The sequence below is a fragment of the Trachemys scripta genome, chromosome 8 (genome assembly GCF_013100865.1).
Source record: "Trachemys scripta elegans isolate TJP31775 chromosome 8, CAS_Tse_1.0, whole genome shotgun sequence".
NCBI classification, from domain to species: domain Eukaryota; kingdom Metazoa; phylum Chordata; order Testudines; family Emydidae; genus Trachemys; species Trachemys scripta.
This window is the reverse complement of record NC_048305.1, coordinates 17438299-17461850: the sequence shown is the minus strand read 5'-3', so window position 1 is coordinate 17461850 and position 23552 is coordinate 17438299. Positions and strand designations below refer to the sequence as shown.

Below are 23552 nucleotides of genomic sequence, written 5' to 3'. Positions count from 1 at the left end.
CTGTGGAAAAGAGTTTAAACCATTGTAGATATAAAAATGTTTAAAAGCCTAAAAGAGCTGTTTAATTCTAACTTGAGCTTTGGCTTTTCAAATTGCTATCTGCATAGTGAAAAATGTTTCCACCTAGAATTTACTTTTCAGCCTATTGTTTGCAGAGCAAACAATGTGTGTGCTCAACAATCAGCAACATGAATAGTTTTTATTTACCTGGACAGGGGTGCCATATGGGAATTCTACTTTCTCACTGCTCTGGGTTGCCACAGTCGGATTACTGGAGCTGATGAGCACTGGTGAGCTGATTTCCAGTGTCTGCCGCTCTGTGGGTGAGTGGACCATCCTGTTGAGTGAATTCAAGGCATTCGTGATAGAAAATGGTTTCAGGCTCTTCCTCCTAGATTCTGACACCTTGCGGAAGGTTGGTGACTCTGTGCCTTTCGCTCTGGGAGAGGCTGTCCTTAAGGGTGATGAATATTTAAACGGGGAGGATCGGTGGCTTTTCTTTGTCTGGAGGAGTTGTCTTGCAGTCATGTTTGGCTGGGACAGAAAGAAGAGAAGTTTTATGGCACCATCTCAGAAGCTAAGCTTTGCATAGACCCCAAACCCAGTGAGCATAGACTCACATTTTATACCTCATCCTAACAAGGAGCATAGCTGAGTTTGAGCTTCAGATGACATTATGGTTCATCTTTGCAATTGAGTGGCTCAGCTTTGTTATATTTTCAGTGACAAATCCCAGAGGAATAATTACTAACACAAGGCTGACCACCAAAGTAAAATGGATCAGAAGAAGTCTGTCACCAAGACACCATCTGATTAAGCTTGGATGTCTGGTTCTCTCTCCAGTTGGAGTCTCACAGAAAAGTATGGCTTCCTTTCCTGTCAAAACTTGAGACTCACAGAGATGAATAAGAATGCATCTCAGCTGGTTTCTTCCACTCAGCTCCGGTACACATGATAAATGGAACACCAAATTACAATGGACTAATGGGCACATCTTCCTTAATTGCTTTGTGTTGGCAAGACTGGGCGCATTTCACAGCAGGGGGTCAAGTCTCTCCAACTGATATGAAGGCCTTCATATGGAGAAGTCCTCAGTGAAGTTAGCTTTATGAGCTGTGTTGTCTCCATTCAGTTAGATCAGTTTAGACCAGTGGTTCCCAAACTTGTCTGCCGCTTGTGCAGGGAAAGCCCCTGGCAGGCTAGGCCGGGTTGTTTGCCTGCCGCGTCTGCAGGTTTGGCCGATCGCGGCTCCCAGTGGCCGCGGTTCGCTGCTCCTGGCCAGTGGGAGCTGCTGGAAGCGGCAGCCAGTATGTCCCTTGGCCCACGCCACTTCCAGCAGCTCCCATTGGCCTGGAACAGTGAACCACGGCCACTGGGAGCCATGATCGGCTGAACCTGCGGATGTGGCAGGTAAACAACCCAGCCCGGCCCGCCAGGGGCTTTCCCTGAACAAGCGGCGGAACAAGTTTGGGAACCCCTGGTTTAGACCAAAACATTCACAGAATGATCCTGCTCCCATTGAAAGAAGTGGGATTTTTACCACTGATTTTAAGGGGAGCAGAGTCAGACCCTCAGTTTACATAGAGACTAAGGCATATCTACACGTACAGTGCTGCAGCGGCGCCGCTGCACCGGTGAAAGACGCTCTATGCTGATGGGAGAGAGCTCTCTCGTTGGCATAATAAAACTACCTCCGTGAGCAGCAGAAGCTATGTCAGCAGGAGAAGCTCTCCCACCGACATAGCCCTGTCCACACTGGCACTTATGTCGGTGTAACTTATATCACTCAGGGGGTGGTTTATTCACACCCCTGAGCAACGTAAGTTCCGTCACCATAAACTAGTGTAGAAATAGCCTGTATTTCAACAGGGTTTCTTAGAAACTGCTTATTACCTCAATATTAATATCAAAGGGCATGTGGTGGCAATGTTTCTTACCACAATGGCTGCCAAAGAAATTAATCATGATTTACTGCTGACATTAAAGAATTGCAAAACTTTGAGATTCTCGCCCACTCATTTGAAACAGTATGCCTAATGCCTAGGATGAAAAATAATCAATCTAGCATGGAACGGGTAATTGCCCCTACAGTATCATCATTTAGGTTGTTTTTATATTCCCTCCTCCTCAATCCCAAAGACACATTCTTAAAACAAGATTTAAAACAGGTACTGTGTATGTGCTATACATATATTAGACTCCTCTCCAAGTATTTACAGAAATAAGGGTTATGTATAATATTGTAATTTCTGTAAGTAATTAGAGATGAGTCTAAAACCAAAACCATTTATCTGAAATTCCCCACTAGGTGTTTGGTTAAAGTGGAATACAGATCTGATCATTGTCTGTAAAGCCAAAGCCAAAAGAAGTCCTGTATCTTCCAAACTAGCCCTAGGTTTGCCCTTCCCATAATCAATGTCTAATTCCCCAGTGATGTAATTAATTTATTCCAGCTAATGCCAGATTAAGTAAGTAATTACCTGAGTCAAAATTATTTCATGAAATGAAGAGACATTTTACAAAATCTATTAGAACTTCAAGTAATATTTTTACTAGTGTCTGTCTATAAAGTAATTGTGGAATAAGTAACAAAGGTTTTCTGTAATTAATTTAATAATATCTCCATTTGTGTCTAGGTATTTTGATTTGTTTGTGTGCTATTTACAGTTTATAGCCCAAACTAAACGTAGGGAGATCATTAATGATCAATTCAGTATTAAACAAAAAATGTTGTGACTGGGGAAAGACTAGATGGCCAAGGAGATTGATAATGCACTAAATCTCTCTAAATCTCTCTCTTTAAATCTCTGCTTCGAATTTGGGGCAGGTTGGTAGTGACTTAAGGCTGTTACTATCTGATAGATGTTTTGTGCTTTATGGAAAATCAGTTGGTTGATCTCATTACAGTTTCTAGTGGAACTGTATTAATAGAGCTGATCAAAAAAGGCAAGTCTAGTTTGTCAAAAAATTAGCAAGGAATGAAAATTTTCCATGACATTTTTTGGATTTATTTTTTTTTGCCAAAAATATGTTTGAAATAAAATTTTGAAAAACATTTGAAAAATGTTATTTTGTTGGGGAAAAACAACCCTATTTCATTTTTTCCCACTGGAAATGATGAGTAGCGGGGGAGTGAACGTGAAAGAAAATGTCCCTCCCCCCATAAACAACACAAAACAAAATGGAACTTGGATGAATAATTTTGAGAATTTTCACTTAACATTTTTTGATCAAAAAAATGATTTTTTTCCCCATGAAAGTGTTCAGTTTGGTTGAAAAGGTCCCCCCATTTAAAATAGAATTTCAATTTCAATTTCGCAACTATTTCTAATTATTAACATCACAAAACCCATCATGTTACCCTTACCCTTATTCATAGTGTCAGCAAAATGCCAAGAACTGAATAGTCCATGAAGACTGAATTACCCCTTCATTGGTAGTTGTGGTCCCTCCAGTTAGGAGGTGAGATACATTGACAGGGCAGTGTTTGAGAGTATCTCCTTAGCTTCCAACCACCATTCTTCACTTAAATGAGATGTAACAGAAACCAGAGAATACCCTCCAGGATCATGGACCACCTGAGGAGCATAATTCAGTATGGTGGGAGTGAATACACGTGTCAACTGCTTACTGTGGTAATGGATTGAATAAATATTTTTGAATGTGCTTCACTTACCTCCACAAACAAGATGGGGAAGATCCCTATTTTATCACCTAACTTGCCCTCTGCCCAGTTCTCATCAACTCTGCTAATCACTGTGATGATATCACCCTGAAATGCAGAAGCATATTGTTACCAACCTTCCCATCTGGGATAGGCAGACAGTAGGTGTAAAGATGGGGTTGACCCGTAATTGCTGCAAAGCAAAAATCATTAAGCAGCCTCAGAGGTATGTCCACTGTAGAGAACACAGGTCTTCAGCAAAGCTCTTTGGCACATGCTTAGCCTTAAGTACATGTTTAAGTCCATCTCTATTCAGCTCTATGCTTAGTGTGCATTTAACTTAACTTTAAATGCTTTGCTAAATCAGGACCATGAAACCAAAAATAATGGAAAATGCATGAAAAGCAAGTGAGCTTATGACTTTTTAAAAGACTCCCTTCATGTGGAAATTCTTTAATTACTACGCATGAATAAAATAAGAAAAATGGCATTTCAGATATGTACCAAATATAAACCATTATAAGTTTCCAGGCAATTGGCACTGTACTGCTAAGAAACTCCTATAAACCAATATTTCAAGAGTTGAAATATCCTAATATTATTGGACCTGCAGTACTTCAAATCAGGGCTGGTTCCAGGCACCAGCTTACCAAGCAGGTGCTTGGGGCGGCCACTTCGGAGAGGGGCGGCACGTCCAGCTATTCGGCGGCAGTTCGGCGGACGGTCCCTCACTCCTGCTCGGAGCGAAGGACCTTCCACCAAATTGCCGCTGCAGATAGCGATCGCGGCTTTTTTTGTTTGTTTGTTTGGCTGCTTGGGGTGGCCAAAACCCTGGAGCCGGCCCTGCTTCAAATACTCTGGAGCAAAACTAGTTTTGTATTGACTGGTGGCTAAAAATCCTTTGGAAAGATCCATTTTCTGTGCAACCCAACAGAAATGAAATATTATTCGTTTTTAATATACTTGTATTTGATCTTTTTAAAATACCTGCTGGGAGAAAAAGTCCAAAAATGCATGGGACCAAACTCACATTTTTCTTTCCTTTGAATGAATTTGAAGTTTTAGAGTAAAAGTTGATTGAGTCTCAAATTCCAATTGAGAGCAGAATGGTCTTGGCCTAATTCCCCTCTGGCCTGCATCACTTGCATCTATGCAAAGTGGGTAGATGAGGATTCCATTACGGTTTGGTAGAACTTTGCTTTCCTTTTGCGCAGGTGTAAATGACTCCACAAGATGAAGGAGAGGGGATAATCGGGCCCCCTTTCCAGATGTTTCTTTTAATAATAATACATTGCACTTTGATAGCGCTTGTCATCTGAACTGTGACTTAAATCACTGCATAAACATCCAGGGCCAGATTGTGGTTCACTCTGAATGGGTGCACAGAACCTCTCCTTTCTTGCATCACCCATAAGGGTCTTGTCACAACTGCAGTGCCTGGGTTCTGCTGACTACTAGCACCCACTGGGGTGCAAATAACCTCAAGAGGGGAATAGAGCAGCAGAGAGGAGGGTATGCAGGGTATGCTGAGCTTTGAATCCTCCTGCTGCGGTTGGGTGCACAGAGGGAGCTTCCTAGACCTCGTGCAGCCTGATGGGTGATATTAAACGGAATCACTGCAGCAGCTGGTATCCTTCAGTGAGAACATACAATGTGAGCTGTCTGACTAACATTGCAAGGGACGGGGATGTGAGTGAGTGAGTGTGTTGTCCCCTCCTCGAAGAAGCATCTGCCTGTTTTATATGTACGATAACGCTCCGTGTGCTAACTGAGCTGTAGGCGTGGAAATGGAGTGCTGTCTCCAAAAGCAAATAAATAGAATGAGTAAGCAGTGAAACAAAGACAAATAAAGCAAAAAAGAAAACAAAACCAGACGGCATGAAAGAGAGGAAAGCATCTGCAGTTAAAAAATATTGTTGGCTCCCCGTGTCCCCTGTGTTATTGTTAGCAATATTAGAAACCACACTTTAAAGTGACAATGCAAAGTGAGCAGCAGCAGATGCTTCAGTGAAACTTACTTTCTCTTCTGGTTCTGCCTCATCCCAGTTTGAGATAACAGCTGGTTTTTGGATATTTGAACTTTCTTCCCCCCAGCCTTCCCCTCACCCAGCCCTATCCATCAAGCCTCTTAATTTTGTCCTTAAGCCACTCTAGAGAACTGCTTGTTTTTGTCACTGATTAGCAACAGCACTAGGGGCTGAGTTGCCAAGTGAAAGGAAAAACAGGTGACTTTTCTGTTAAGACATCAGAGCCCGTAGGCGTTGGTTTCTCGGCTGGATTCAATATGCTTCACCTAATTTTGACATACTAGGAAGTGTTGATATTGCTGTGAAGCACAGTTACCTTGAAAAATATCTCCTCTAAAAGGAATAAATGCAAGTCCCGTAATTTCAGTAGAATACCATGACAGATGGCAAATGTCTGTAGAACCATGCAGGTGTTGCTTCACTAATGTATGTTCCTAAAGGAATGGTTGAATATGTTGATGGTGCATAGATGACCTCTGTCCCCTGACATTAAGTCATTCTCCTTTTATTATATAACTAAACATCTTTCAAGGCAAACCCTCCCATAGTTTAGGGAATAATGCAGCTAATCGGTTATTAGCTAATTGACTAAAGGAGCATTGTTGAGAAGTTAAAACAAAGGACTGAACATCAGGCTTCTGGGTTCTGTTTCCACCTCTGTCAAATTTCCACTCATTTTCTAAATATCAGTGTGTGTCCTTGGGGAAGTCACTTAGGTGGGACTTTCAACCATTGACTTCAATGCTTGGTTAGAGTTGGGTTAACACTGAGGACTTCTGAAAACCCTACCCTCAACCTCTCCATCTTGGTTTATCTATGTGTAAAATGGGGATGATGCTTACCCCACTGAGGTGCTGGGAAGTGTAATTCTTGTTTGTATAGAGCTTTGAGATCTTTAGATGAAAGGTTCTATAGACCTGCAAGGTTCTATGGTGCTGATGACAGGACCCAGGGTTGAGAAACTACCCAGCTGTTAAAATACCTGCCCCTGACTTGCGGAAAGGCAACCTTACCTTATGAAATGTCAGGCAGTCCTTATTTTCATTTTTATCTCTCTCTCTCAGATCAAAGTTGTAAAGTGCTCTGCACAGGGGTGGTGGCAGTGGAAGTTGTTTGATAACCTGCACAGAGCTGGTTGGGAAAACCCCACTGACCCCATTGATCTCTCCCAGGTACCATTTTTCATCCAGCTGTCGGTGCAATATGATGATGTCCCCTTTATTGAACCTCAGTTCACCAGGGTTTTGTCCTCTGTAGCTGTACAGGGCTCTGGCCCTGGGAACCTGCAGGATAAGAAACAAACATTAGCTTTTACTCATGACCTGCTGACACAAAGTTCTGCTCATCGTTGTGTAAGCTAACATGACTCCTCACATTTGCATCCTTAATTGATGTCAGTTTCTAGTGAAGACAAGCCAAAAAGGAGAACTCCTGACTGACACCAGTGCAGCTAACACATCAGGTTCAATATTTAGGAATTTGATGAAATGAGCAATTGCTTTCTCTGTACTGTCCTCCTTGTGGGGCTTAATTGTCTCCTGTGAGTTTGTGATCCTCTCACAATGTTTTCATATTAATAAACCCACATCATTAGGCTTTTTATTAGTTAGTTTTTTATTCAGTATCCTATGCACTATGGTTTAACTGTTGGCTTTAGTTTATATTTTACCTGCTCAGCATTTCAGGAGGGGGCACTTTATTAATAATAATTATTAATATTATTATTGTTTCTTAACTGTTCAATCTGGGTAGGAGGGAGACATGTACTGAAATTAGAAGAGATGAGGGAACCTTCCTGCGTTGTTCCCTACAACAGTCTCCTAAGTAAAACTAGAGTTCACTTAAAATATCCACTTTACTGACCTGAATCATATTTTATCCACTCCAAAAATTCAATTTAATACACAGTGCAATGGATTGTTTGGATGGTTGAATCAAACCCAGAGCCATCACTGGCCTCGCTGCCCTGAGCTCAGGAGCTACAGTTTGAAAGCAACCTTGCAGATTTTTTCCTGGAAGAAGACGAGTACAGATAAGCCAAAGGCTGCTTCTTGCTATGCAGCGGTTCCAGGTGTGCAGCGCTTGGTGTGACGAGCACAGGGAACAAACGTCTGCATCAGCTCAGAAAATGAGGTGGGGGGTTTGTATTCCAGGCTGGTGGAAACACCTTGGGTGAGCAGCTTTATTAGATAGTGTACTGTCCTACTACACTCCACATAACACTGGTGGACTTTGGGTTTCACTTATATTTACTGTAATTTGTACCGTATGCTTCTGGTTGAAGTGCAAAAGGAACTAAAAAGTTGGAAGTGCAGTAAGGGTTAAGGCTTGTAATCTACCCACAAAATAATCCTGTGTGAGGGCCAGCTGACTTAAGTACTGTATAGGCTCTCTGAATAGGGGTGAATTTCATTCCAGGTGCCTGAGTGTTGTAAAAAGTTGTATTGCCTACAATAAAGAGCACTGCCAATAGACCTCTGCAATCTCTAAGCACAGAGGGAAGAGTGACATTAGAAGCAGCAGCCTTATTGAATATCCTTGTTTTGGCTTGCTAAACATTATTTATTTAATAATGCTATTTTAATATAGCATCTTGGTGCTATTTAATACAGCGGTTGCCATGCTGTATCAGACTAGTAGTCCGTCTGGTCTTGTATCCAATTTGCAGTGGTGGCAGAAACCAAATGCTTTAGAGGTACGTGAAAAAACCCTTATGCTGCACAATTTTGCAATAGCATGCCTGTGGGAGAGGTTTCTTTCTAACCTGAGCCAGTTAGTTGTTGGTTTTATGCTATGAAGAAAGAGGGTGGATATAGCTGATAAAGTTTATCCTAGCTAGTGTAACTGCAGATGTTATTCTTCTTACTCTTATTAATCCTTTCATGAATCCTACAATATTGTTTGCCTCCATAATATCTTGCAGCAATGGGTTCCACAGGCTATGCATCTTCTAAAATAGGTTTCCTTTAATACATTTTTATTTGCAATTATACAGTTCCTAGTGGAATATGCTCAAGTACCTTCCCTGCAATTGTTATGCCTCTTGAAATAATGGCAGCTCCATTCTCTGTGGAAGTATATAGATCACTCACTGAGAACTCTGAACTTGAGACAGGGCTCTAGGGGTATCCTGATTCCTCCAGTGCAAAGATTGAAAAAGTATAAGTCAAAAATATCCCACTGATCCATTGTGGGTTACAGATACAACATACTATGGTGGCCCAGAGTGCTGAAGCCAAGGTCTAAAGACCAGAAAAAAAAATTAGAGCTGGGTGGAAAGCAATTTTCTCTTCCCTGCAAATATTTTGGCGCTTTTGAAAGTTGTTCCCACTCTGCATCAGGGTGAAACTGAGATCTTTTGAAGTTTTTCATGGTGGCTGGGGAGAGGGACGCTCAGAATAGCCAATAGCCCAATAGTTAGGGCGTTCACCTGGGATAGATGAGAGCCTGGTTCAAGTCCCTTCTCTGCCTGGTTCATTGGAGGGACTGGAACTTCAGTTTCCCACATTCAGAAGAGTGCCCTGGCTGTTGGCTCTTCTGAGGTGGGTCTCTCTTCTGTTAAAGCTGTTCCACTTTGTATAAATAGTTAAATAGTCACTGAGTCAGAAAGAGAAAGAGACTCTATAGCCTAGTGTTTAGGACCTCCCTTGGGATGTGGGAGATGCAGGGACTTGAAAAGAGATTCCCCCCTCCCACTTGCAAATTCTATCATCCATTCCACAGTCATTCATGCTGAAAGAAATCTAAACTGCATAGTGTCTGATCAGTTAGGAAGGTTAGAATTGACACATTGGATCAGATTGATCATCCATGGAGTTTGGTATCCTGTCTCCATTAGTGGTCAGTACCAAGGTGCTTCAGAAGAAGGTGCAAAGAACACCACCAGCCCCCAAGGGAAGTTCAACCCTGGGATACATTTTACAAAGGCTGGGTTGTTTCCAGACAAGCAGATGTGCCAGTATTGGGAAGATCTGTGCAAGAAGGTGTGACATTACGCCCCATATTCTTCATGGAGATATGGTTATGATATGATTATGGCATAACTAAGATGTATTTTATGCAAGATGGGTCATGTGAGATATCATTGGAAAGGTTATGATTTACTGAATATGATTATCCTATTTGTATGCATGTATCATTTTTGTATCTGAAGTTAGGAATATTGACTATGCATCTATTACAAATGTGTTTACACCTGGGGAACGCTCACCAGATAGAATACAATCAGTCCTGATGGCCGGTTGGGAAGGACCATTAGGGAAAACAGTAGGTCTTTGCAGATGCTAATCTCCCATTGGAAAGCATTCCTGGGGACCCTGCAAACAGCCTCTGAGTTATGGCTGCAGGGTCATGTGACCAAGTCACCTGGTACTAGACTTCCGGGGGGAGGGATAGCTCAGTGGTTTGAGCATTGGCCTGCTAAACCCAGCATTGTGAGTTCAATCCTTGAGGGGGCCATTTAGGGATCTGGGGCAAAAATCTGTCTGGGGATTGGTCCTGCTCTGAGCAGGGAGTTGGACTAGATGACCTCCTGATGTCCCTTCTAACCCTGATATTCTATGATTCTAAAATACTAGTATTTTTCCACTAACCAGGGGTGGGAACCACACTGGGAGACAAAGGATTCCCGCCATATGCAAAAACTATTTAAGGCAGGGGAGTGACATTATCATGATTCGTTCTTCACTAACTCCCTGCCCAGTAAAGAAGGCTGCTGGAAACACCTGAGAAACAAAGAGACTGAGCTGGGGTAGGGTGGGAGGGCTGAGCCCAGGCTAGAGGGTGTCTGGCTTGTGAAAGGAATCTCTGGAGTTTTAAGCTGCAAGCAAGTCTCTGCAATCTGCCTAAAACATCATTTAGGGTGAGAATTTGCTACTTGTAACCAATTTCTTTAGTATATTAATCTTAGATTGCATTTTGTTTTATTTTTTATGTAATCTGCTTTGATCTGTTTGCTATCCCTTATAATCACTTTAAATCTATCTTTTTATAGTTAATAAACTTGTTTTGTTTTGTCTAAAACCCAGTGTGTGGACTTCATAGCTGAGGGGCAAAAAGCTGTTGCATATCTCTCTCCACATTGAGGGAGGGGGCGAATTTCACGAGTTTACACTGTACAATTCTCTGTGCAGCACAAGATGGTACAGATTTGGGTCTACCCTCTAGAGTGGGGGGCGTGCACTTGAGTACTGGGCAATTCCTTAGCTGAGCCTTCCCATGCAGAGCTGATCTCAGCATCTGTGTGTAAAGCTGCAGCTGGGGTGTGTCCCTACCTGTATGTGTGCCGGTAAAGTGCAGTCTGAAGCCTGAGGGGGAGGGCTTGGCTGGCTTGCGTCAGCAATACAGTGTCAAGGGAGCCCAGGCTAGTGGGTCAGGTGGGCTCAGTGGTACCCCACTTCCGAGTGTCACCCCGAAGAAGTGGGGGAACCCATCACAGCAGGCTCCATCACTTGGACTTTTCTGCCCCTCTCCTCACAGTGGCTGGGCACAGCTGCCATCCTTACGCTCCCCAGACAGAGGAAATGTCATCTTCTAGGGCTTCCATGGGGAGGCATGGGTAAAGTCTATTCCTCCTCCTCTGTGTTGATAGCAGAACTAAGAGCGAAAGAAAGGTGCATTGCTGTTCCCTCCCCTCAAGGGAGGTTGTCACAGGCACGTCCCTCCGCACATGGTCTGGGGTTCCCCTGTTCTATTGAGGCTCCACAACCTCTAATCCCCACAATTACCCAGAGCTGTGCCTGTCAGGCACAATAAAGCCCCAGGTGTTCTGTAGTCACCTCCCACATGCTGTAGAACAAACGTTCTGAGGGAGGCCCACATTCTGGAACTGGACCTTGGCTCCAGGGTCCAGATCAGAGTTAAATGAAACTGCTAATGCTAAAGATAGCACCAGCAAATGCCTCTTCATCTCTTTTATCTTGTCTCTGGAGCCCTAGATTAACTCTCCCCATTCTTTGGGTTTTGCAACTTTATGTAGGGGGAGAAACTGCACATTAAGTGTAAAGCAGCTGGCAAATGTGTTTAATTCATTATAGGTCCTTTTTTGCAGCATGACCTGGTTATTATTAAAGTGGCATTCACTACTGTTAAATGTATTGACATGAGCTGTTCAAAAGCTATCTGCTGCCATAGGCTGAGAGGCCAAGGATTGTCTGATCCATAGAGGCTGAATAATTCATATCACTATCTAGAAGTGGACTTCTAGGTGAGGAGCAAGGCATGTTAATTGGGCAGTGGGGAGGATTGAAGTGGGGAGCTTCCACTGCTACTGCTCAGGCTGTGCCCATTCTATGGATAAATTGTGGATTTCAGTCCCTAGGGCAGTCAAGGGCTGGGTGACAGTGTGTCCTAGTGGCTAGGGTACTGCACCAGGACTCAGGAAACTGGGCTTTAATTCCTGGCTCTGCCACTGGTTTGCTGGGTGACCTTGAGCAAGTCACGTCCCTCCTCATGCCTCAGTTTCCCCATCTGCAAAATGAGCATAATGATCCTGATCTCACTTTGAGATCTGTGGATGAAAAGTGCCATGTAAGAGCTAAGTACTATTATTAAATCAACTTACCTTCATGTGCCCTAAATTAAATCTAAACTAAACTCTAGTATGAATGGAAAAAATTTAAGTCCCTGGTTCCTGCTCCCAGATCCTGGCTTGCTTCTCACATAATAACCAATATACAGTAAATCATCATCATTATCATCTTATTGGAGAGGCAGCACAGGCTAGTGGGCCAAGCACAGGCCTGGAAGTCAGGAATTTTGGAGTCCTAATACTGGCTGTGCTGGCCTGAAGTGCCTCACTTAACATCTTTGTTGTTTAGCTTCGCCATCTGTAATGTAGGAATCACCACTCGCTGGGGTGGTGGTGGGGAGTTAAGGCTGGTTACTGCTTGCTGTGGAAAGTGCTTAGTGGTGTTGTTCTCCACTGAAAGTGGCTATCGCCCCCAAATCAGAGCTAAACTGTTATTTTAAACAATGTTTTTATCTGACAATTGTGTTCCCTTTTAGATTCTGCTGAGCTGCTCCCCCAGTGATTAATTGCTCTCCCACCATCCTTCACCAGCACAGTCTGTCAAAACTGAAGCTCCGCACGGCTGTAAAAAACGCTCTCCCTCTTGAGAGCGTAGCTCAACCGCTAATGCTTCCAAAAGGCCAGCTTGGTTCTTTCATTTCCGAAAGCTTCCGTGGCTCCAAAGCAAATATTCTGAGCTCACCTCCTAACTTGAGGCCCAAGAGCTCCCGTGGAGGGGAATGGGATCTGTGATCCCAATTCAGGAAAGTACATAAGTATAGCCTCAAGTCCCATTGATTTCAATGTGACTAAAACTCATGCTGTAGAGCTTGGCTGAATCAGGACCAATATGTGAGGAGAATTTGGCCCTTGGTATGTGTGAGGGTTTGGGGAACCTGTATGAAATTCTGGTTGATTATTAAGTTGTTATTATGAAAACTGCTGTATCATTGAATTCCCCTATGTAAATATGCTGGGGGGGGGGGGGGGGGGGGGGCTGGGTCTCTGGCCCTGCCAGAGCAGGGCAATAGCCAATTGGTTCAGGACTATCAGCACCTCAATAGCCCTTGCCTGGGGAGAACAGAAGAGTTACTGCTTCCTAGGGCAACACAGTTCTCTCAAAATTCCCTCAACAGGGAGGGGAGGAATTGGAGAAGGTGGAAAGGGGAAGACTCAGGGACACACACAGGAAGTTTGAGCTGGAGAGGGGAATGGGACAGACCAGGGTTGGAGAAGAAGAGCCAAATACAACCATGCACTGAGACAGAAGGATGGTGGACAGCCCCAAAGGATTCTGACCTCAGTGCAAAGAATGCTCCAGAAAGGTGAGGAAATTGGGGAAGGGAAGTGTGTATAGCCTTTATTGTTCTTGTATAGACTTGTGCTATTAAAGAAATAGCAATAATGTTGTAGAACCCAGTGGCGGGGTCCCCTCACAGCAGTCTGGTGAGTGGCCAAGAGGAGAGGCTCGACTGGGTTTGTGATAGTAGATAACTAGTCTGTGGAGATGGTATATGTGCAGATGGAAAAGACTTTTTAAGTCAACTAGCTCCTGTCACTGCAGGATTGTTCCTTACTCTCTACATTTGTTAGTGCTTTTCCTGGTCTGGTTTTAAATGTACCATGGGTTTGGGAGGCAGCACTGAGCCAACATATAACAGGCAACACACCCACACCCACGTTATTGCAATTTCATGTTTGTTCTTGTTTTTGTCATTCAGACAGAAAGTGTTTGGTTACTTTTTGTGTGTGGAGAAATACAAGTTTCCACAACCGCAAATCTAGCAAAGATATGTCAAAGTTTAGGATTGGGCTAGCAGTTCATGTACACAAACCCATCAATCCCAGCAGTATTCTAGGAGGAAGGTAAGATCCCAGAGAAAGATTAGACTCCAAGTTAATTAGAGCTTGGGGAAAGATCAGAAAGTGACCTAGAACTTGGGAAGAGAATGTTCTACAAGAATAGTTACATAATCATTGCTACTTACTACAGAGAAGGGAACCAGGAAAAGAAGAAATTCCTGTAATACCTTCATAGCTCTTTACACCTTCAAAGTATTTTGAAACATAAAGCAATTAATATTAATGTTTAATGCTAATTAAAAGTAATTCATTTTGTACTGTAAAATGTGCTAATGGTAAACATGCATGCACCTGGCTTAGTAATACTTGAAGTGCATCTGTGCAAAAGGAAAGGCAATGAAAGAACTCTGTGTAGCCTTAAAGTTCTTTGACGAAGTCCAAACTCTGCAAGCTCTGTTTCTTTTCAATCACAAGAATTTGTTATCAAAACAAGTGGCTTTAATATTCATCTTCTGAGCACAGTGTCTCTCTCTCTTTCTGAGGATGTAAGGGCCAAACAATCTTATACCTGCAACTTAAATGACTTATGTTAGCCCAACACTACAAGACTTCATTTGTCAGAGGTGCTGAGTACCCACAGGTGTCACTGGCTTCAGTGGCAGGTGCTGAGTGCCCATAAAATTCTGACCTGTAGTTTTAGAAGGTTCTGGAGGCCTCAGTGCCCTTTACTTTGTGTCTCCCTTTGTCCTCCCGCCCAGGAGCAATCTCTGACTTGGCTAATCCATGTTCAGTCATGCCCTTGCAAACCTAAGAGAGTCCACAAGATTGCATTAAAAACTCATGTTGGCACCATCCAATGCACAATCTAGCCCTGGTTCTGCCTGGAATCCCAGAACCTTATCTGCCCAACCCAGCCTAACCCTGGATCCAAGCACTGTTGTTTTAGCCCCTCTGAATGAAGAACTGAGCAGTAAGTTGCCCTGTTAATCTAATTTGATCAATGCAAACATGATGTGGAAAGCCTGGCTGCCTTGCAACAGTTTCACTGCATTACAGCAGATGAGCCCAATACAATCAACTGTGGTGCTGCAGCCACAGGTGTCCCCAGTAATTCTTGCTTTTTCTAGAGCTGGTCTGAAATAGAGAGAAACCAGAAATATCTATGCTACCTGTCGATGGGTCCCACACACATGCAGCCTTGCCACCATTTTTCACTAGTCGGTCTCAGTAGGAAATGCATGTGGCATCTATTAAAGAGGGCTCAGTGAGGGCCTGGGTCATTAGTGGGGATTAAACCCCAGGAATTTGATCAAGGCTGCTACCACTTAACCAAACCAGTGGCCCCCAAACTGTGGGACATGCAGGGGGGCGTACAGCAGGGCTGGGGCCAGCCACCATGAGGGATGTGGGGAGGGAGCACCACCCAGCTCAGCTCCGGACCCATCCACAGCTCTAGTCTGTCCCCTGCTCCACCCCCAGCCCAGTTCCAGCCCTGGCCACAGCTCCACTCCGCCCCCTGCTCCACCCCTAGTCCAGCTATGCCCTCATTCACTCTCCACCCCCAGTCTACTTTCACCTCTAGCCCTAGCTCTTCCCCCCCCATCCCCAGTTCAGTCCCCAGCTCTGCCTTCAGCCCAAACTCTTCTGCTGAGCCAACTGTGCAGTAGTGGAGGTGGGGGGCATGGACAGATTCCATTGCTGGTAAGGGAGGGACACGACAGGAAAAGTTTGAACACCACTGAGCTAAAGGGATAACTCCATTAGCTGGTAGCAATCGTCTCTTATGTTTTACATGGACCAGGCCTTAGCTGTTCCCAAACTTTTTACCTGCATGACCCCATTTCGGACTTATTGATTCCTGTGACCACAGACAGCAACAGAGCAACATGGGCCTACAACGTTATCTCATATGTATGATGCCCTCAAGGTTAGACCGTAGAGCAAAATGGCAACGTCTGTGCAACGTGACTTTGCACGTATGGTGCATGCAAGGTCACACCACTGGAGGATGCCATTTTGTAGAGCAGTTCAGATGTGTTCATGACCCCATCCGTTGATGACTGGGGTCACAATCCATAGTTGTGGAATCACTTAGAGAAAGACAAGACCCACATTTTTCCTCATGTGTTACACACATGTTCTATGTGCTGGGAACCTCTGGGAGGTATTGTGACTGCCTGAGAAACAATGCCTCCCAATGTATCTGCTTGGCATCTCCGCCCCCCCCCAAAGTCGACCATTGTTTAATGGACCTAACTAAGCCTTTAAGTTCATAAGCTCTTGAGAGTTGTGACCTTGTCTTATTGTCATTAGAGCACCTCGTATATCACTGGTGCTGTCGGGAAGAAAATGCTCACAACAAAGCTCTGCAGAATGGTTCTAGAGATAACCAGGGACTTCATGTTGAAATGTCTAGCTCAATCTCTCCAGCCTGGAGTCATTTTTAAAAAGCAAACATGGAAATGCTGCTGTTGGGTTCTTCACTGAAACAAAGTTTTGTGCATGTGTGGCAATGACACGCAGTGCTTTGTTTCACGTGCATAATTTAAGCATAGCGCTTGCTCTGATTTTGATCTATTTTAAGAACTAAATACACCTAAGCAGGCGGGACATTTGTTAACTGAAGATTTAACTTTCAAGGTATATCAAATTGTCCACAGCCAAAAGTGACTGTCAGTCTCCCTTAGATAATACACGGCTGCAAAGGCCCTGGTAGATGTAGCTTGAAGAACCTATCAGTTCACTTTAAATTCAAATCAGAACACAAAAAGGGTCTGAAATTTCTGAAAGAAATAGAGATATTTGTTTGTGCAGAGCCCACATGAGGTTAGCTTATTTTATACATGCCGTGGTACTTAACAAAGAGAATAAATTTTAATCTGATTGCAGAAGTAGTCAGATCAGGCCGGGTTGTATCTGCCAATGAAACTTTAAATGTCAACAGGCTGAAAGAAAGGATCAAAACTATCATCTAGTTTATTCACTGAGGAATGTCATCAGACTTCTCACTGGCACCTCTGTTTAGTTACCTTCATAGTGAAGTGTGTATTGATACCAGCCTATTCCCTTCACACTCTGGAAACCAACTCTTTTGGTTGCTGTCAGTAGGTGAAATTCCCACTCTCTTCTGAACGGCATTAGTGGTGCTGTACTGAAGAAAACTCTAGTAACATTGTATGACTGTGGTCCTCTTAGCAGGGGTTCTCAACCTTTTCCTGGCTGAGGCCCTCCTCAACATGCTATAAAAACATCAGGGTCCAGTGGGGATCAGAGCGGGGCTTGGGCATAGGCACAGTTTTACTTCTATTTTTTTGGGGGGGGGGGTAAGGGGTGGTGGGGCTCAACCCCGCTCCGCATAGCAGGGTCCAGGGAGGGAGCGCCACCTCCATCCCCTGACTCACTCAGGAAGCCACCCAGCCTGTCTGGGCTGTGGGGGGATGCAACCAAAAATATCACTCAAAGTGGGGACTCAGTTCAAAAAGTTTGAAAACCAGGCAGGAGGTAGCTAGGGGCTATGTGCAGGCAGGGGAGAAGCTCAGTGTGCAGGCAGGGGGTAGCTAGGGGCTGTGTGCAGGCAGGGGAGTAGCTCAGGGTGCAGGCAGGGAGTAGCTAGGGGCTTTGTATGGGTGGGGGTGGGGTGCTCCCAGTGCAGCTCCCAGCTTCAGCGGGGATGGAGGAGCACTGAGGCTCCTGGCTTCAGCCCTCCGCTGCTCCTGGCTTGGGTGGAGGAGGTTTGCTGGCTTCAGCCCCGCGCTGCTCCTGGCTTCGGGGCTGGGGCTCGGGGAACTGGGTTTCAGCTGTGGGGCTCCACGGCCCCCCTGAAAGCGCTCATGGGCCCCCAGAGGTCCATAGACCCCCGGTTGAGAACCGCTGCTCTTAGCACCTCGTGAACACAAGATATGGGTCAAACCCATTAACCACTTCTGTTAAATCCAACGAGGCCTCTAGAAATACTCAATATAGTGTAACAGGCTGGCAATGTTTGAGTGAGACCCCTGGCCTTGTTAGTAGCTGTTGATCCTGCTAGAAAAGGGTTAAGCAGGGTCTGCTGACTTGCTGAGTCAGGCGACTCATCACCCCACCTAGATATGTGGGAGACAAGAGTGACTCTCTTAGGAGAGAAGATCTAGGGAGTGGGTTGAGCAATCTGGAGGGAGGCACTCCGGGAGCAGCTAAACCTGGGGAGTATCTTGATATTACCTCATTCTTATTTTCTTTGTGAACAAAGTCAACCCCCAGGAAGTGGAGGAGTTTGGAATTTTCATACTGTATGGATTGTGACTGTAGTGTGGATTGGCAATGGCACCTGCTCAGTTAGATATAGAGGCTTTCCAGTGGGGCGTGGGTGTAGCTCACTATTTGTTTTGCTCATAGTCAGTCTAGTTTCTAAAGTTAATGCATATAAAAACCTGCTGAGGCCTGCCATGTGGGAAAGAACTCTTTGGCTAATCACTACCATGGCTCTTAATCCATCTCCAGGCATCGCCTCCTATACTAGCCACTCCTTTCACTTGTGATCAACATGCCCTCCCTAACCTTGTCAATATCATCACACGGTCTCTCTAAGGCTTTGTCTTTGAGGAATACAGTAGATCTGACCATATACTTCAGTTTCTGTAGAGCTCCCAGTGTAAAAGAATTATGTTGGATTGTCCTTCCTGCATCCCAGGCTTCATTTCCTCAACACCTCTTTGTCCTTCCTCACCCTCATATCCAGGCTCCTGTCAAATCTTGCTGCTTCTTCCTTTGCACTGCCTCTAAAATACAATCACCCCTCTCTGTCCAAATTGTTTAACTTTGACATGTACATTAATTAGTTCCATTACCTCTATCTCTATGGCCTTCCCAGCTCCGCAGTCTACTCAAAACATTACAAACAAGGTATCGTCTTGTCCTGATGTTCTGACTATATCTCTCCCCATTGAATCCCTTCTTTAGCTTTTTCTCTCTCTTTTTCCAGACTAAGTTTAAGATGTTCATTTTCACCTTCTTTTTCAGTGTCTACAGCTTTGCCTCCACCTACATTATTGATCTCCTTTCCTCCTACACCTCGTCTCACACTCAACCCCTCCCCCCATTTCTCAGTCCTTACTGTTCCCCTTTTTTTCCTGACACTCAAAATTCAGTGCCTTTCTGCCACACCACGTTTTTCACTATGGCTGGAACAGATTCTCTCTTATTGTGTCACCTAGTGCAGAGCTTCTCAAAGTCGGGCCGCCGCTTGTTCAGGGAAAGCCCCTGGCGGTCCGGGCCAGTTTGTTTACCTGCTGCGTCCACAGGTTCGGCCGATCGCGGCTCCCACTGGCCGCGGTTCGCCGCTCCAGGCTAATGGGGGCTGTGGGAAGTGGCGCAGGCTGAGGGATGTGCTGGCCACCCTTCTCGCCAGCCCCCATTGGCCTGGAGCGGCAAACCACGGCCAGTGGGAGCCGCGATCGGCCGAACCTGTGGACGCGGCAGGTAAACAAACCGGCCTGGACTGCCAGGGGCTTTCCCTGAACAAGCGGTGGACCGGCTTTGAGAAGCACTGATCTAGTTGCCTCCCTTATTCACATCCCTCTTTAGACCTCTTCTTTTGCTTACCCTTCCATTAATCTCTTCTCCGGCTCTGTTGCTCCTTAATTGGTGTAGAGAATCTAATGCTGACTGTAAACCCCTTGGGGCAGAGACTCTCTCTCTCTCTCTCTCTCTCATGATTTTATATAGCTGAGCACACCTATGGCCCTTCTGGCCAGATTAAATGCCTATTGATGTTAGCTGCAAAACTCTTATTGACTTCTATGGTAATAATAATTAATGATGCTGCTGAAGTGCTGCTTAGTTCAGTATCCACAGTACATTGATCCCGTCTCTCCACAGCTGGATTTTTCACCTATTCATGGGTTTATGGTTAACAGTACATCAGGAGACTCGCTGATGAAGTGCATTTGCCTTCCATTCATTGAGACAGTGACAAATACCTGCATTTTACAGGACCCAGTACTCATCCTGAACATCCCGGGAGCAACAGTTGTGGGAAGTAGCTTCCTTCACCTCCATCTGACCAGGAAATGATGATGATAATAATGACCCCAAGGGCTACCATAGCACTTTTCATGTGTAGATTTCACAGTGATCAATGGCTGCCACCTCCAGACTTTATACTCACTGTACTCAGGGCTAAACGTGAAGGTACAATGGAAACTCAAACCCATGCAGAACACAGCAGCTCCTCTCCTTGGCTGGAAAAATCATTAAGAGCATGTACTAAAGTTCTGCATCTTCCACTGGTTCCACTTCAGGACATAGATCAACACCCTTATGTCAACCTTTAAGGATCTCTGTGGGCTGTGGTACAACAACATCAGAGACTGCCTGTCCAGTCATGGCCCACAGAGACAGCTCTGTGTCTCTGGGACAATGCAGCTAATAGTGCTCAGGGTGACTTTATAGAACCAGTGATAAGATGTTCTTTGCTGAGAGTACTGGGACCCTCCCACTTTTGTGGGTCCTAGAGCCCAGGCTACAATCTGAGCCCGAATATCTACACTGCAATTAAACAGCCCAGTGAGCCCAAGCCCCGCAAGGCCGAATCAGCTGGCACGGGCCAGCCATGGGTTTTTAATTGCAGTGTAGACACCACTTCACCGGTCGCTTGGTTTCTGCCTGCTCTTATTGTATCAGCAGCATCTGAAAATAAACCTGTTTAGCCTGTTTTTAAAAGGATTAAGTATAACTGCAGAAATCAAGTCATTGGTAGCGCAAAGTAATGAAGAACATGCATGTAGAAGTAGCATCCCCTGTGTATCCTAGTGGGTACCTCTGAGTCTCTAGCCAGAGGCCCCGCTCCATAGTTTGAGATACTCTGAGAACGGCTGTTAATTTTCACAGAGTATCAGTAGTGGCAGAAAGTTTAACCCAGATAACTTTTTGGAAGTGGCGATACATTTGAAAAATCCCCTACATTCAATGTACCTTTCTGTGTGTCTCTCTCTTATGTATACATACACATACACATTCTAAGGATCCTGAACTTTGATATCAAACAGGAATGCAGGCTGCAGGAGCACCTTTTTTTCTTATGCTGCGTGTACCTTTTAAATTGATCTAGATGTATATTTTTGATTCAAAACTTTAAAATAAATAAAGCACAAAGTGTAAACATGCCATGGAACCTGGGGCCAGATCACATTCTCCTACTTGAATGCTCCCAATCGTTACTGTGGGGGAGGGGGAGAGGGTTGTGTGGAAGAAGGGGGTAATTAAGTATGAATATTAAACTCTTTGGTCACATTTTTAGGGCGGCAAATAGAAATGGATGAATGTCATGTCTTGCAAATCTTGCATGTTCTTTTTGGGGTGTGCAATGATGGTTTGTGTTTGTAAACTCATTTTCCCAAGACTTCAATGGATATAATATGTATATGTGTGTGTGTGTGTGTGTGTGTTTTTCCCCCTCCCTCCTCCCCCAAGTATGATTCAATTTTAGAAACCACTTTTTGTTAAGATACAGGGAACCTGTGCTAGACATTGAGGGGAGAATTCCCCTCTCTCCCCCAAAAGAAGCTAGCTAGAGGCTCCCCCTTCCCCGATCTCTCTCTTTTTCAGTCTGTCATAACATTGCCTTATGCCCACCCCCTTTTTTCTATTTTTTTCCATTTTTCCTCTCTCTAAGCTCCCTTTTTCAGTCTTGCCTAAGTGGAATGTGACCCTTATACTGCACTCACATTTGAGTGCGTATTTTAAGATCACAGTGTTTGAAGGGTAGAAATTATGGCAAACGAGCTTGCCCACCACTTGTAGTGAGCTAGTCCAGTTATATCGGGCTGGTAGGTGTCTTTAATGCAGTCAGTGTCTGGTCCCAATGTAAAGCATTTATTTTGAGACTTCAGGAGATGGGGAAGAGAGAATGCAACAGGCCAAAACTAAAGGCTATGAGATTCAAGAGCTCCGTGATTTATCACCACAATAAACACTCTGGGCAAGCTTCTGCCCTCACTTGTACTCTGTGCAACCTCACTGACTCCAGGGGAGTTGTACAGGGTGTAAGTGACAGCAGAATGTGGCCCTTTGTGCCTTCCAGAATACTGGAGCATTTGAGAGGGAAGTGGGAGAAGTAATCTTTCTGGCTGAATTTGGGGGTTTTTTGTTTGTTTTGCATCTGGCTTTAGCGGAGCTGTGGCAATCATCCCAAACATCTGAATCTCCCGCCATACAAAACCGAGAGGCAAATTAATATCTATCTATCTATATGGAAGCAGTTCAAAGCATCTCCTCATAGCTGGGATAAATGTGCACTATAATTATGTTAAATGAGCTAGTTATAACTTCTCCATTATTGATGCTGGATTATTATAAGATTGCATAACTCATATTATTGGAATTAAAAGAAAGGAGGGAGGAAGGCACATTAAAAATGCCAAGAAATAAGGACAAATAAGGAAGAACAATGAGGCAGATGAAGACAGATTTCTGGATAAACCAAGTCTCAGGCAATTCCGTTGAATGCCATTCATGACAAGCAGCGTGATCTGACTTGTGGTGTCCTGCCAGCTGGATGAATGGAGCAAACAAACTGGCTGGGATACATCAGGATGAACACGTGGTTGTTTTAGGCATCAGAACAATGCATTTCCACAGAATTTCCCTTTAATCCCATTTTGCAAGGGTGCACGTTGCCAATGATTTAGGCGGAACCAAACTAAGGACGCTAGTGTGGATTTCCCCTCTTTCCCAACAACTGTATTCATGGAAAAGGCAACAGCGATGTAAGTAAACATAAAGAAATGAACAGCACCTTCCTTCTCTCTCCAGCTTGTTGTCCTTAATTACTGCATAGTGTCTGCTTACCACAGGGCCTCCAACCAGTTGGTGATCTTACATGCTTGGACAGGAGACATTCAAGAATGACACAGAGTGTTGCAAGAAGTAGTGACCTTGTTTAAATAGGTGGCATCCTTCCCTCTGCGTCAATATTGAATCCATCTCACATTGTGGTATGAAGGGCCACTGTGGTCCTGAACTTAATGCCTTTGGGTTGATCTAACTTACTTTCTGCTTTCCCGTCCCCTCTGTGGGCTATGCCAGAAAGGGAATAGCCAGAGAGGAGTGTGCTTCAGCCAAATCCCTTCCCCCGACGATGCCCCTTCTCTCCCTTAACATGGGATCAGTGCTGGCACAGAACTATGCCACAGAAACCAGCTGTAGGCCAACTGGGGAGACCCTCTGCATGGGAGCTATTCCCAGGGGCCATTGCTGTCCCCTTTACATCCACTTTGATGCTCTGGCAATGTTAAAAGGATTTAGTGTGCCAGAGCATCAGGCCCCATGTATGTGTGTTGGACGAGACGTGGGGCAAAGAGGTCTGTTGATACCTTCTCTTGGGACATTTTTTGAAAATACCTCCTATTTGGTGTGTTTTGGCCCATTCCAAAGGGGAAAAATGCTGTTCAGTATTTATGATCCTCAGAGAATGCCTTTTGGTTGAATCCAGTGTGCAAGCGAGCTTAATTGAAGTAGGAAGTTCACTAAAATCCTTTCAGTTTAGTGGCAGGATGTTAATTAGAGGCCTCTC

The 23552-nt window shown here is 44.5% G+C and overlaps 1 protein-coding gene across 3 annotated transcripts in view; it reads right to left on the bottom strand.

Moving 5' to 3' along the window:
* The window catches only part of SH3RF2 (SH3 domain containing ring finger 2), an 82365-nt gene that overhangs the window by 40611 nt on the left and 18202 nt on the right, over window positions 1–23552 (bottom strand). For all 3 annotated transcript variants that reach the window (XM_034780041.1, XM_034780042.1, XM_034780043.1), the window contains exons 3-5: window positions 6705–6974; window positions 3677–3772; window positions 208–534 (exon numbers count right to left, since the gene is read on the bottom strand). In XM_034780041.1, the coding sequence (XP_034635932.1) occupies window positions 208–534; window positions 3677–3772; window positions 6705–6974 (693 nt within the window). The remainder of the gene's footprint in view (window positions 1–207; window positions 535–3676; window positions 3773–6704; window positions 6975–23552) is intronic.